The sequence below is a fragment of the Mesoplodon mirus genome (assembly GCF_964341445.2).
Source record: "Mesoplodon mirus genome assembly, chromosome: 4".
In the NCBI taxonomy this organism is placed as follows: Eukaryota; Metazoa; Chordata; class Mammalia; order Artiodactyla; family Ziphiidae; genus Mesoplodon; species Mesoplodon mirus.
This window is the reverse complement of record NC_138979.1, coordinates 143,261,255-143,274,163: the sequence shown is the minus strand read 5'-3', so window position 1 is coordinate 143,274,163 and position 12,909 is coordinate 143,261,255. Positions and strand designations below refer to the sequence as shown.

At 38.3% G+C, this 12,909-nt stretch overlaps 1 protein-coding gene across 8 annotated transcripts in view; it reads right to left on the bottom strand.

Annotated features, from left to right (window-relative positions):
* KTN1 (kinectin 1) overlaps positions 1-12,909 on the bottom strand; it is a 126,751-nt gene that overhangs the window by 61,247 nt on the left and 52,595 nt on the right. For all 8 annotated transcript variants that reach the window (XM_082616740.1, XM_082616739.1, XM_082616742.1 and 5 more), the window contains 2 exons: positions 11,999-12,169; positions 10,467-10,597 (listed from right to left, as the gene is read on the bottom strand). In XM_082616740.1, the coding sequence (XP_082472866.1) occupies positions 10,467-10,597; positions 11,999-12,169 (302 nt within the window). The remainder of the gene's footprint in view (positions 1-10,466; positions 10,598-11,998; positions 12,170-12,909) is intronic.

Here is a 12,909-nt window from a genome sequence, read left to right as displayed (position 1 = left end):
TGGCTTTCCCTGACCTTTAAATGTTGGTGCTTCTCAAGGTTTGTTCCTGAACTTTCTTACCACTCTCCACATCCTCTCTGGACTAACATATATCCACTATATGTACCAGTGATAGCTGATTACTTTCCGAAATTACTCCCATTGCAATATATTTTTAACACAAGAGAATTATATATTCAACTGTGAAATAATTATATCCATTTAAATGCTCAAAAGGATGCCTAAAACAACTTCCTAAATATTTTCATAATCCTCTACTCTCTCTTCCTTTGGCAAAGTGCTCATGAATACCATTGTCACCACAATCTATCCAGTTACTCCAGAGCAAAAATAAGCATTCATTCTAGACTCTTCTTTAGCCACCATATCTAATTGGTCAGTAAGTCCTCTAACTCCTCTATCTCTATCCTACATCTATGCTTATATTCCTCCATTTATCTTCCCCCTTTCTCTGAAGTGGTCTTTATTAGGTGTGGGGATTCATCTACATCCTGGACCTTGAAATCTATTAAAAGGTCTGACCAAGAATCAATTTCTGTGACAGGAAAAGGGAGAAATTAAACTTACTAAGTCTTTCCCTGATAAGAGTGGATCTACAAGGGCACTGAGTCCCTGAAGATAAGAATAGAACCACACCATAAGAAACACAGCACAAGATTTTAATCGAAAGCCAAAGGTTCCAAGGAAAAGGGAAAAATGTAAAGTTTCAAAATATTTACTCTATTTCAAAACGTTATCTTTAACAGTTCCCAACTTCCTCCTTGGCCTGCCTAATATAGCTATCAAGGGGAGTCTGATTTACCACTCAACCTCTAGAGTTCAAAGCTGTCTCAAGCAATAAAATGACTACTCTTGCACCCATAAACCACCACCACCATCCTTAGTCAGAAGAGAAACATTTGAAGCAATTAATTTTAAAAAGCAGTGATTTCAAACAGGTAGTAACTCAGTTCAGCTGGAGGCTTTTCCCTGCAAGATTTTCCCAATCCTCACAAATAACCAGGAACCCTTTTAAGATATACACTTAGCCAATTAAAGTAAATCAAAAGATAAATTCTTCAATCAAGAACTTCAAGAACGTTCCTTGCAAGAGAATAATCTAACTTTGTATCCAAAGTCACACAGTTATTGCACTTACTCTGATGATCCTCGAACACACTGTTTACTCCGAGCCACTGCTGGCACCACGTGGAGACTGTCCAACAAGCATACTACATTGTAAAATGCCACAGATTTGTAAAACACGCTGTCAATAGATACTTGGAAGTATAGACAGACGTATGCCATGATAAATGCTATATGACAAAAAAAAATTCAGATGGTTATGAGAAAGAGGGAAGAGAATAATTTAGGAATTCAGATTAGCCTTATATGAGGAAATGATATTTAAATGGAAACCTGATGGAGGAAATAACCAAGGAAAGAAGTTAGGGGGTAGGGGCTTGGGGGTTTTAGGCTAGACAGAAGAGAATATTTGGTTTGCTTTAATGAGGGGATGAGGAAAATGCCATGAGATCAGGCTATAGAGAGAAACAGACATAGGCCTTAAAAGGAATCTGGATTTTGTTTTAAGTGCAAAGAGAAAGGCACCAAAGGATTTTTAAAGCAGTGGGTAATATAACCTGATTTACCTCTTAAAGGCTGCCTTGCAGTTGTGTAGAAAAAATAGACTAGAAGGCTACGAGGGAATGCAGAAACATCAACTAGGAGAATATTGAAGGTAATCAAATGAGAAGTGATGGTTTGGACTAGGATGGTCTTTAATAAATGGGAGAGAATTCAAGATGGCGGAGAAGTAGGAGGACGTGGAGTTCATCTCTCTCCACAGATGCATCAGGAATACATCTACAGATGCAACAATTCTCAAAGAACACCAACTGAAGACTAGTAGAAGACCCTGGACACCAGACAGGACTATAAAGATCCCTGCATAACTGGGTAGGATGGCAAAAAGAAGGGAGAAGGAGAAGAGGAAGCCGGATGGGACCTGCACCCCAGGGTGGGGGAGCTGAAGCAGAGAAGAGTCCCAAATTTGGGGAAACTTCCTCTCCAACAGAGAAATCGACTGGGACAGAAGAAAAGCATTTGAGGCTGTTGGAAGAGGGTGAAGCGGCCAATCGGTGGCAGATGGGACACAGTGAGAAATACACAGATGGTCCGTACCGCAGCCCTACATGCCCTGGACTGGGACATGTGTTCACAGGTGTGCAAGGGGGCTGGGAGCTGAAGCATGGGGACTGGAGAACAGGCCCAGAGTGAGAATTGCTGTTGGCTGTGGGGAGACAGACTGAGGGGACGGGAGGGAGGAAATCCGCAGCAGGGAATACCTACAGAGGAAGACTGGACTGCCATGGAAGCAGGGCGCTACTGCTGAGTAACACACAGGGGGACAAGCCACTCTTGCAGCCTCTCTCTCCCTTCACGCCAGCACCTGCCGATTAGCAATAAAAAAAAAAGCCCCCTCAGGGATGGCCCTAGCGTGCCTGCTGCTGGGCGCCAGAAGAAGCCCAGGCAGGGCTGGCCCTGACGTACCGTACACTGGGTGCCAGAAAAGGCCCTCACTAGGGCCGTATCTCTTGTGCCTGTGGCTGACGGCTTCCCTGCGCATTTGGCACTGCCAGGGCTCCCGCGATCCAAGCAGTCATACCACCTCTGCGCTCTGTCCTCACTGGAGCAGACCCAAGATTTCCAAGGCAGCCTCAGGACCAGACTCTGTGGGTGGACCACACGCAGAGGTGGGGATAAAACCAAAGCGGAACCCCAGGGATGGGGCAACTAAGGAAGAAGATCGAAAACCTTTCCATCAGCTGTACAAGCTGCAGATTAAATCCCCGCGATCAGCTAGGTAGACCCTGCGTCTATGGAATATCTGAGTAGACAATGAGTGTTCCCACAAATGAAAATGGTCTAGCTTTGGCAGCTGTGGACGTTGAGGACAAGCACACGCAAGAAATGGGTCAGATCAGAGTCTGAGTGGTCTTCACAGGGCCCACAACAGGTCCAGAGACCAGCCCAGAGGCAGAGGAGAGCCTCTTGGGGAGACGGAGGTGGGCTATGGCTCACAGCGTGGGCAAAGACACTTTCAGCTGAGACCCCAGGGAAACATAACTATTACTATTAATTTCATTATGTTTTGATTCATTCTGTTGCTGGTTCTAGCTTTTTTGTTGTTGGGTTTCTTTTCTTTCCTTTTTTTTTTTTTTGGTGTTGTTTCAGGTTTTTTCTTTATTTAGTCTTTTGAGATCTTCATGTTCTATAACATTTTTTATTTTTTTTATAAACTTCTATTTTTACTTTGCTTTTCTGTTGTTCTGTGTTCTTTTCCCGTATTTTTTTCTTCTTCTTTTTCTTTAATATTTTTTTTTATATTTCCATTTCTACTTTACTTTTCTGTTATCCTGTGTTTTTTCCCTATTTTATTATTTTTTTAAATTCATTTTTATCAGTTTGTTCTGTTTCCTTACTTTATTCTTCAGCTGGCACACCGCTTTGGTTTTGTTATTAGGTTTTCTATTTTTGTTAGTTTTGATTCTAATTGATTTCGTTTTTGAGTTCTTCTGTTTGTCTGGTTATTCCCTTGTTTTTGTTTCATATGGTTCTGTTTTGTTTCTTTTGCGTGTGTGTATGTTTCCTTGTTTCTGTTTGTTTGATTTTACTTTTTACCATTTTTCTAGGGTTTTATTAGTCTTTTCTTTTTTGTTTTTGTTTTTTATCCCCTTTATTGAAGGATGAGCAACTTGTAACCTGCGGGGTCTTGGTTCCTGGATTGGAAGTCGGCCTGAGGCTCTGCAGTAGGAGCACGGAGTCCAGGATACTGGACCACTAGAGAATTCCTGGCCCCAGGGAAGATTGATCACCAAGAGCTCTCACAGAGGTCTCTATCTGAATCCAAGACCCGGCTCCACCCAACTGCCAGCAGCTCCCAGGGATTGATGCCTCTCACCAAACAACAAACAAGACAGGAACACAAACCCACCCATCAGCACACAGACTACCTAAAGCCATACTAAGCTCAAAGACACCCCAAAACATACCACCTGACTCAGCTCCACCTCCAAGAACGCAGGCACGAGTCCCTCCCATCAGGAAGCCTACACAAGCCACTGGACCAACCTCACCACCAGGGGCAGAGAACAGAAGCAAGAGGAACTACGACCCTGCAGCCTAGGGACAGGAGACCTCAAATACTGTAAACCAGACAAAAGGAGAAGACAGAGAAATATCTTGCAGGCAAAAGAGCAAGATAAAAACCCACAAGAACATAATGAACAGGAAATACGTAAACCACTTGAAAAAGAATTCAGAGTAATAATAGTAAAGATGATGCAAAATCTCAGAAACAGAAGAGAGAAAATACAAGAAACATTTAACAACGAACTAGAAGAGCTAAAGAGCAAACAAACAGTAATGAACAACACAATAACCGAAATTAAAAATACTCTAGAAGGAATCAATAGCAGAATAACTGAGGCACAAGATCGGATAAGTGAGCTGGAAGACAGAATGGTGGAAATAACTGCCACAGAACAGAAAAAGAAAAAAGAATGAAAGGAATGGAGGATGGTCTCAGAGACCTCTGGGACAACATTAAGCGCACCAATGTTCGAATCGTAGGTGTCCCAGAAAAAGAAGAAAAAAAGAAAGGATCTGAGAAAATATTTGAAGAGATTATAGTCGAAAATTTCCCCAACACGGAAAAGGAAATAGTAAACCAAGTCCAGGAAGCACAGAGAGTCCCATACAGGAGAAACCCAAGGAGAAACATGCTCAGACACATATTAATCAAACTAACAAAATTTAAACACAAAGAAAAAAATATTAAAAGCAGCAAGGGAAAAGCAACAAATAACATACAAGGGAATCCCCAATAAGGTTAACAGCTGATCTTGCAGCAGAAATTCCACAGGCCAGAAGGGAGTGTCAAGATATATTTAAAGTGATGAAAGGGAAAAACCTACAACCAAGATTACTCAACTCAGCAAGGGTCTCATTCAGATTCAATGGAGAAATCAAAAGCTTTACAGACAAGCAAAAGTTAAGAGAATTCAGCACCACCAAACCAGCTTTACAACAAATGCTAAAGGAACTTTAGGCAGGAAACACAAGAGAAGGAAAAGACCTACAATAACAAACCCAAACAATTAAGAAAATGGTAACAGGAACATACATATCAATAATTACCTTAAATGTAATGGATTAAATGCCCCAACTGAAAGACACAGCCTGGGGACTTCCCTGGTGGCACAGTGGTTAAGAGTCCATCTGCTAAATGCAGGGGACACGGGTTCGATGCCTGGTCCAGGAAGATCCCACATGCCGCGGAGCAACTAACCCCAGGCACCACAACTACTGAGCCTGCGCTCTAGAGCCCACACTCCACAACAAGAGCAGCCACCACAATGAGAAGCCCACACGTCGCAATGAAGAGTAGCCCCCACTCAATGCAACTAGAGAAAGCCACGTACAGCAATGAAGACCCAACACAGCCATAAATAAATAAATAAATAAATAAGCAAACAAGCAAGCAAGCAAGGAAGCAAACAAGATATCATTAAAAAAAAAAGAAAAAGACACAGACTGGCTGAATGGATACAAAAACAAGAGCCATATATACGGTGTCTACAAGAGACCCCTTCAGACCTAGGGACATACACACTGAAAGTGAGGGAATGGAAGAAGATATTCCATGAAAATGGAAATCAAAAGAAAACTGGAGAGGCAATACTCATATCAGACAAATCAGACTTCCGACTTTAAAATAAAGACTATTATAAGACACGAGGAAGGACACTACATAATGATCAAGGAATCAATCCAAGAACAAAATATAACAATTAGAAACATCTATACACCCAACACAGGAGCACCTCAGTACATAAAGCAAATGCTAACAGCCATAAAAGGAGAAATCAACAGTAACACAATAATAGTAGGGGACTTTAACACCCCACTTACACCAAGGGACAGATCATCCAAACAGAAAATAAAGAAGGAAACACAAGCTTTATTAATGACACATTAGACCAGATGGGCTTAATAATTTGATATTTATAGGACATTCTATCCCAAAACAACAAAATACACTTTCTTCTCAAGTGCACAAGCAACATTTTCCAGGATAAATCACATTTTGGGTCACAAATCAAGCCTCGGTAAATTTAAGAAAACTGAAATCATATCAAGCATCTTTTCTGACTACAACACTATGAGACTAGATATCAATTACAGGGAAAAAAACTGTAAAATATACAAACACATGGAGGCTAAACTATACACTACTAAACAACCAACAGATCACTGAAGAAATCAAAGAGGAAATCAAAAAATACCTATAGACAAATGACAGTGAAAACACAAAGACCCAAAAGCTATGGGATGCAGCAAAAGCAGTTCTAAGAAGGAAGTTTATAGCAACATAAGCCTACCTCAAGAAACAAGAAACATCTCAAATAAACAACCTAACCTTACACCTAAAGCAATGAGAGAAAGAAGAACAAAAAAACCCCAAAGTTAGCAGAAGGAGAGAAATCATAAAGATCAGATCAGAAATAAATGAAAAAGAAATGAAGGAAACAAGAGAAAAGATCAATAAAACTAAAAGCTGGCTCTTTGAGAAAATAAACAAAATTGATAAACCATTAGCCAGACTCATCAGGAAAAATAGGGAGAAGACGCAAATCAATAGAATTAGAAATGAAAAAGGAGAAAAAACAGTGACACTGCAGAAATACTAAAGATCATGAGAGACTACTATAAACAACTATATGCCAATAAAACGGACAATGTGGAAGAAATGGACAAATTCTTAGAAAAGTACAACCTTCCAAGACTGAAGGAGGAAGAAACAGGAACTATGAGCAGACCAGTCACAAGTAATGAAATTGAACCTGTGATTAAAAATCTTCCAACAAACAAAAGCCCAGGGCCAGACGGCTTCACAGGTGAATTTTATCAAACACGTAGAGAAGAAAGCTAACACCTATCCTTCTCAAACTCTTCCAAAATACAGCAGAGGGAGGAACACTCCCGAATTCATTCTACAAGGCCACCATCACCCTGATACCAAAACCAAACAAAGATGTCACAAAAAAAAGAAAATTACAGGTCAATATCTCTGATGATCATAGATGCAAAAATCCTCAACAACATACTAGCAAACAGAATCCAACAGCACATTAAAAGGCCCATACACCATGATCAAGTGGGGTTTATCCCAGGAATGCAAGGATTCTGCAACATATGCAAATCAATCAATGTGATACACCATACTAACAAAGTGAAGGATAAAAACCGTACGATAATCTCAATAGATGCAGAATAAGCTTATGACAAAATTCAACACCCACTTACGATAAAAACTCTCCATGAAGTGGGCGTAGAGAGAACCTACATCAACATAATAAAAGCCATATATGACTAACCCACAACCAACATCATTCTCAATGGTGAAAAACTGAGAGCATTTCCTCTAAGATCAGGAACAAGGCAAGTGTGCCCACTCTCACCACTATTATTCAACATAGTTTTGGGAGTTTTAGCCACAGCAATCAGAGAAGAAAAAGAAATGAAAGGAATCCAAACTGGAAAAGAAGAAATAAAGCTGTCACTGTTTGCAGATGATATGATACTATATAAAGATAATCCTAAAGACGCCACCAGAAAACTACTAGAGCCAATCAATGAATTTGGTAAAGTAGCAGAATACAAAACTAACGCACAGAAATCTCTTGCATTCCTATACACTAACAACAAAAAATCAGAAAGAGAAATTAAGGGAACACTCCCATTTACCACTGCAACAAAAACAATAAATACCTAGGAATAAACCTACCTAAGGAGGTAAAAGACCTGTATGCAGAAAACTATAAGAAACTGACGGCAGGGGGGAGACACTGATGAAAGAAATCAAAGACGATACAAACAGATGGAGAGACAGACCATGTTCTTGGATTGGAAGAATCAACACTGTGAAAATGACTATACTACCCAAAGCAATCTACAGATTCAATGCAATCCTTATCAAATTACCAATGGCATCTTTCACAGAACTAGAACAAAAAATTTTACAATTCATGTGGAAACACAAAAGACCCCGAATAGCCAAAGGAATCTTGAGAAGGAAAAACAGAGCTGGAGGAATCAGGCTCCCTGACTTCAGACTATACCACAAAGCTACAGTAATCAAGACAGTATGGTATTGGCACAAAAGAAGAAATATACATTAATGGAACAGGACAGAAAGCCCAGAGATAAACCCACACACATATGATCACCTTATCTTTAACAAAGGAGGCAAGAATATACAATGGAGAAAATCTAGTCTCTTCAGTAAGTGGTGCTGGGAAAACTGGATAGCTACATGTAAAAGAATGAAATTAGAACACTTCCTAACACCATACACAAAAATAAACTCAAAACGGATTAAAGACCTAAATGTAAGGCTAGACACTATAAAACTCTTAGAGGAAAACACAGAACACTCTATGACATAAACCACAGCAAGATCCTTTTGACCCACCTCCTAGAGCAATGGAAATAAAAATAAACAAATGGGACCTAATGAAACTTCAAAGCTTTTGCACAGCAAAGGAAACCATAACCAAGATGAAAAGACCACCCTCAGAATGGGAGAAAATATTTGCAAACGAAGCAACTGACAAAGGATTAATCTCCAAAATTTACAAGCAGCTCATGCAGCTCAATATCAAAAAAACAAACACCCCAATCCAAAAATGGACGGAGTACCTAAATAGACATTTCTTCAAAGAAGACATACAGATTGCCAACAAATACATGAAAAGATGCTCAACATCACTAATCATTAGAGAATGCAAATCAAAACTACAATGAGGTATCACCTCATACCAGTCAGAATGGCCATCATCAAAAAACCTACAAACAGTAAATGCTGGAGAGGGTGTGGAGAAAAGGGAACCCTCTTGCACTGTTGGAGGGAATGTAATTTGATACAGCCACTATGGAGAACATTATGGAGGTTCCTTAAAAAACTAAAAATAGAACTACCATACGACCCAGCAATCCCACTACTGGGCATATACCCTGAGAAAACCATAATTCAAAAAGAGTCATGTATCACAATGTTCACTTCAGCACTATTCGCAATAGCCAGGACATGGAAGCAACCTAAGTGTCCATCAACAGATGAATGGATAAAGAAGATGTGGCACATATATACAATGGAATATTACTCAGCCATAAAAAGAAACGAAACTGAGCTATTTGTAATGAGGTGGATGAACCTAGAGTCTGTCATACAGAGTGAAATAAGTTAGAAAGAGAAAAACAAATACTGTATGCTAACACATATATATGGAATCTAAAAAAAAAAAAAGGTTCTGATGAACCTAGAGGCAGGACAGGAATAAAGATGTAGACGTAGAGAATGGACTTGAGGACGTGGGGAGGGGGAAGGGTAAGCCAGGACGAAGTGAGAGAGTAGCACTGACATATATACACTACCAAATGTAAAATAGATAGTGGGAAGCAGCTGCATAGCACAGGGAGATCAGCTCAGTGCTTTGTGACCACCTAGAGGGGTGGGATAGGGAGGGTGGGAGGGAGATGCAAGAGGGAGGGGATATGGGGATATATGTATACATATAGCTGATTCACTTTGTTGTACAGCAGAAACTAACACATCATAAAGCAATTATACTCCAATAAAGATGGAAAAAAAAAAAGAATAAATGGAAGCCACTAAAGGTTTTAAGGCAGAAAAGTGTGTTAGGAGTGTGTGTGTATGTGTGTTTAAAATAAGAATGGTCACGTCCACAGTCTAATATTGAACACCGGCTACCATGTCATCTTATCTCACACAAAGTAACACTTAAAAACTTGTCACATTTCCCAATATGAGATAGTTAGTACACCTGATAATATAGTGAATGTAACATAATGAGAAATTAAATGTTAGCTTCATGGCTTTGTTTTTTTCAAATTTTAGTCAGTCATGGCAATGATTCTATCATTCAAAGCATTTACTTTATTACAGTAGTATTCTATACATACACACACACACACACACACACACGAAAAAGATGCCCAGGTGCTCTGAATGGTGCTATCTTCAGTCACAAAAATATTCCATATGTTATCCAGAAATCACCCGACCTTGCCTTCAGTACTTACATTCACAGGAAAGCAAGGTACAACTTAGCCAAGTGCCAAATGACTTTAAAGTTATATAAATCATCTTACTTATTACAAGCAATTCGTTTTTGTCAAAACCTCAGATGACTCGGACACCTGACTGAACTAAATAAGTATACTGATTAGTATGGATATATGAAATAACTTCTGAAGGCATTCCAGAACTTTTAAATGTCACTAAGTGCTTTTGGGGTATGAAGGATGGGAATAGGTTATAATTTATTGTTCTAGCAGAAGTCTTGCTTGGTGAACTAATCACTGCCCTCAAATAGGCTCATAATCTAAAATATGCTTACCTTCTTTAAAGCATCCTGTATCACACCAGACTTTTCCTTTAGCAGGTCTACAACACAAAGGGCCTCATCTTCAGAAAACATCATAGTCTTCAAGGACAGAAGAAAATCTTTAAATTTTACTTCAGCATTCTCTTTAAAAAAAAAAGTTAACATTTAAAAGATATAAGTAACAACGTCAGCAAAGGTAAAGCACCAAGAATTCTTGACCCAGAAAGTCAGTAACTAAGAGAAAACAGATTTACATTTCAGGTCAAACAACAATTAATGCTCTAGTCTACGGAGAAAAAGTGTTTATCTATTTTAATATAATAATTACATTAATAATTACATTAACTAAAAATTTGCTCAACCTGCAGAATATTTTTTATGTTTTCTTAATTGGAAATATAGTTGATTTACAATGTGTTAATTTCTGCTGTACAGCAAAGTGATTCAGTTATACATATGTATATATATATACACACATTCTTTCTTAGATTCTTTTCCATTATGGTTTATCACGGGATATTGAATATAGGTCCTTGGGCTATACAGTAGGACCTTGTTGTTTATCCATTCTATGTATATAGTGGTTTGCATCCAAACTGCAGAATATTAAAGTGCTAGTATACCCTTACTTTAAAAAAAAAAAAAAAAGCAAATGTCTAATATATGCTAGTATCTATACTAAGTATGTTCACAAATATTCTCATTTAACCGTAATACTCACGACTTATGAGCCAAATTTTACAGATGAGAAAATAAGCTCGAAGACAGTTACAAAAAGGAAGTCTGATTTTACAAACATCAAGTATATATAAGCAATCTGGACATTTTAAAAATCCATGAGCCAAACATCTCCTGACTCACCCACTTGGATTCCCCTAGGGTTCTTGTATTAGGCAACAGCTGCCTCTCATTAAAAGCAAATGCCACCCATTAGACCCAAAGGTGCCCAGAGCTTTTAATACTTCAGCTACATTATAAGTTTAAAAAGGCAGTTTGTGTGCATGTATGAGAACAAGGGGTATATGGAAACTCTGTACTTTCCACTCAATTTTGCTATGAACCTAAAACTGCTGTTAAATTAAAAAAAAACTATTAAAAAAATAATATGGAGTTCCCTGGTGGTCCAGTGGCTAGGACCCAGCACTTTCACTGCCGTGGGCCCCGGTTCAATCCCTGGTTGGGGAACTAAGATCCCGCAAGCCATGTGACTCTGCCAAAATAATAACAACAACAACAATAATAGTAATAATAATAGTAATAATAAGGCCGTTGTGAATTAGCATAGAAAACTCTCAGAGAGAACAATAGAAGGGAACAGATTACCAGACAGCAAAACAGCTATGAAATCTTAGGCAAGTCAAAGTCCAATGTCCAGCTCTACAAAACTAAGAAGGTGGATTAGAAAACTACCAATAAATCTTTTACTACAAAGATTCTATTAGTATTTTGCAATTCATTGCTTCTATGAGAAAACACACTCACTCCATCAGAACTCAAAAATGTGTTTTTTTCAATACAAAAGATTATCACATTCTGTATATTACCTTTATCAGCTTCAATCTTCAGTTTTTTAGCCCCCGTTTTCTGAATTCCTTCTACTTGGTCAGGTTTAATCAGATCAATAACCTCTCTCTTATCCACCACAGGATTTGAATCAGCATTATCCATCAAAGGAATATAAGTTGTTGTATGAATAAGGGGTTCATCTACCAAGACTGCAATTTAAGTTCAACAAAATCATAATTACTCAGCATTTTTTATAACAGAGTAATTAAATAACATGTAAGCACAATTAAGTTTAATGATAAATGCAGTTATTTTCAAATCTCTAATACCAGCTCAATTTGGCTTTAAATTCCTATTTTATCATTTAACAACTCAAAACACTCTTCTAATTAAGAAATAGCAGTTCAATATTATTTTATAGCATATCATTTAGGTTACCTAAAGTGTATCACACATCTCCTCTAATAGTATCTGAAAATTTCTTTATACATCCCTATACATTTTAGTTAGTTCTCATGTTTCTCCTGATTTAACTAAGAATCCATTCACATTTAATTAGTGCTCAAGGAAAACTATTAATTTTTAATGTATGTTGGTACTTTACTGACCTCTTATTCCAACTGGTAATTTTTAACTGAGTTTTTTCCTTGCTAGATACAAAATTAGTCACTGTTCCTTGCAGATATCTTCCCATTTCTAATAGTTATGCCTCTAATTTATATGGTACATCTTACTACACTAGTTAAAACTTCCAGAACCACATTAAAAGTGGAGGAAGGAAGGCTTCTTACTTTGTTCCTAATTTTAATGGGAAAAGTTTGAATATTGAAGTCTAATATCTGTTGGTTAGAGACACAAACTTCCACACCCATATGGAAGTCTCTCTATATCCCTACCTTAAAAAAAAAAACTCTGGGGCACATACAGTTCTTTCATTTAAAATCTATAA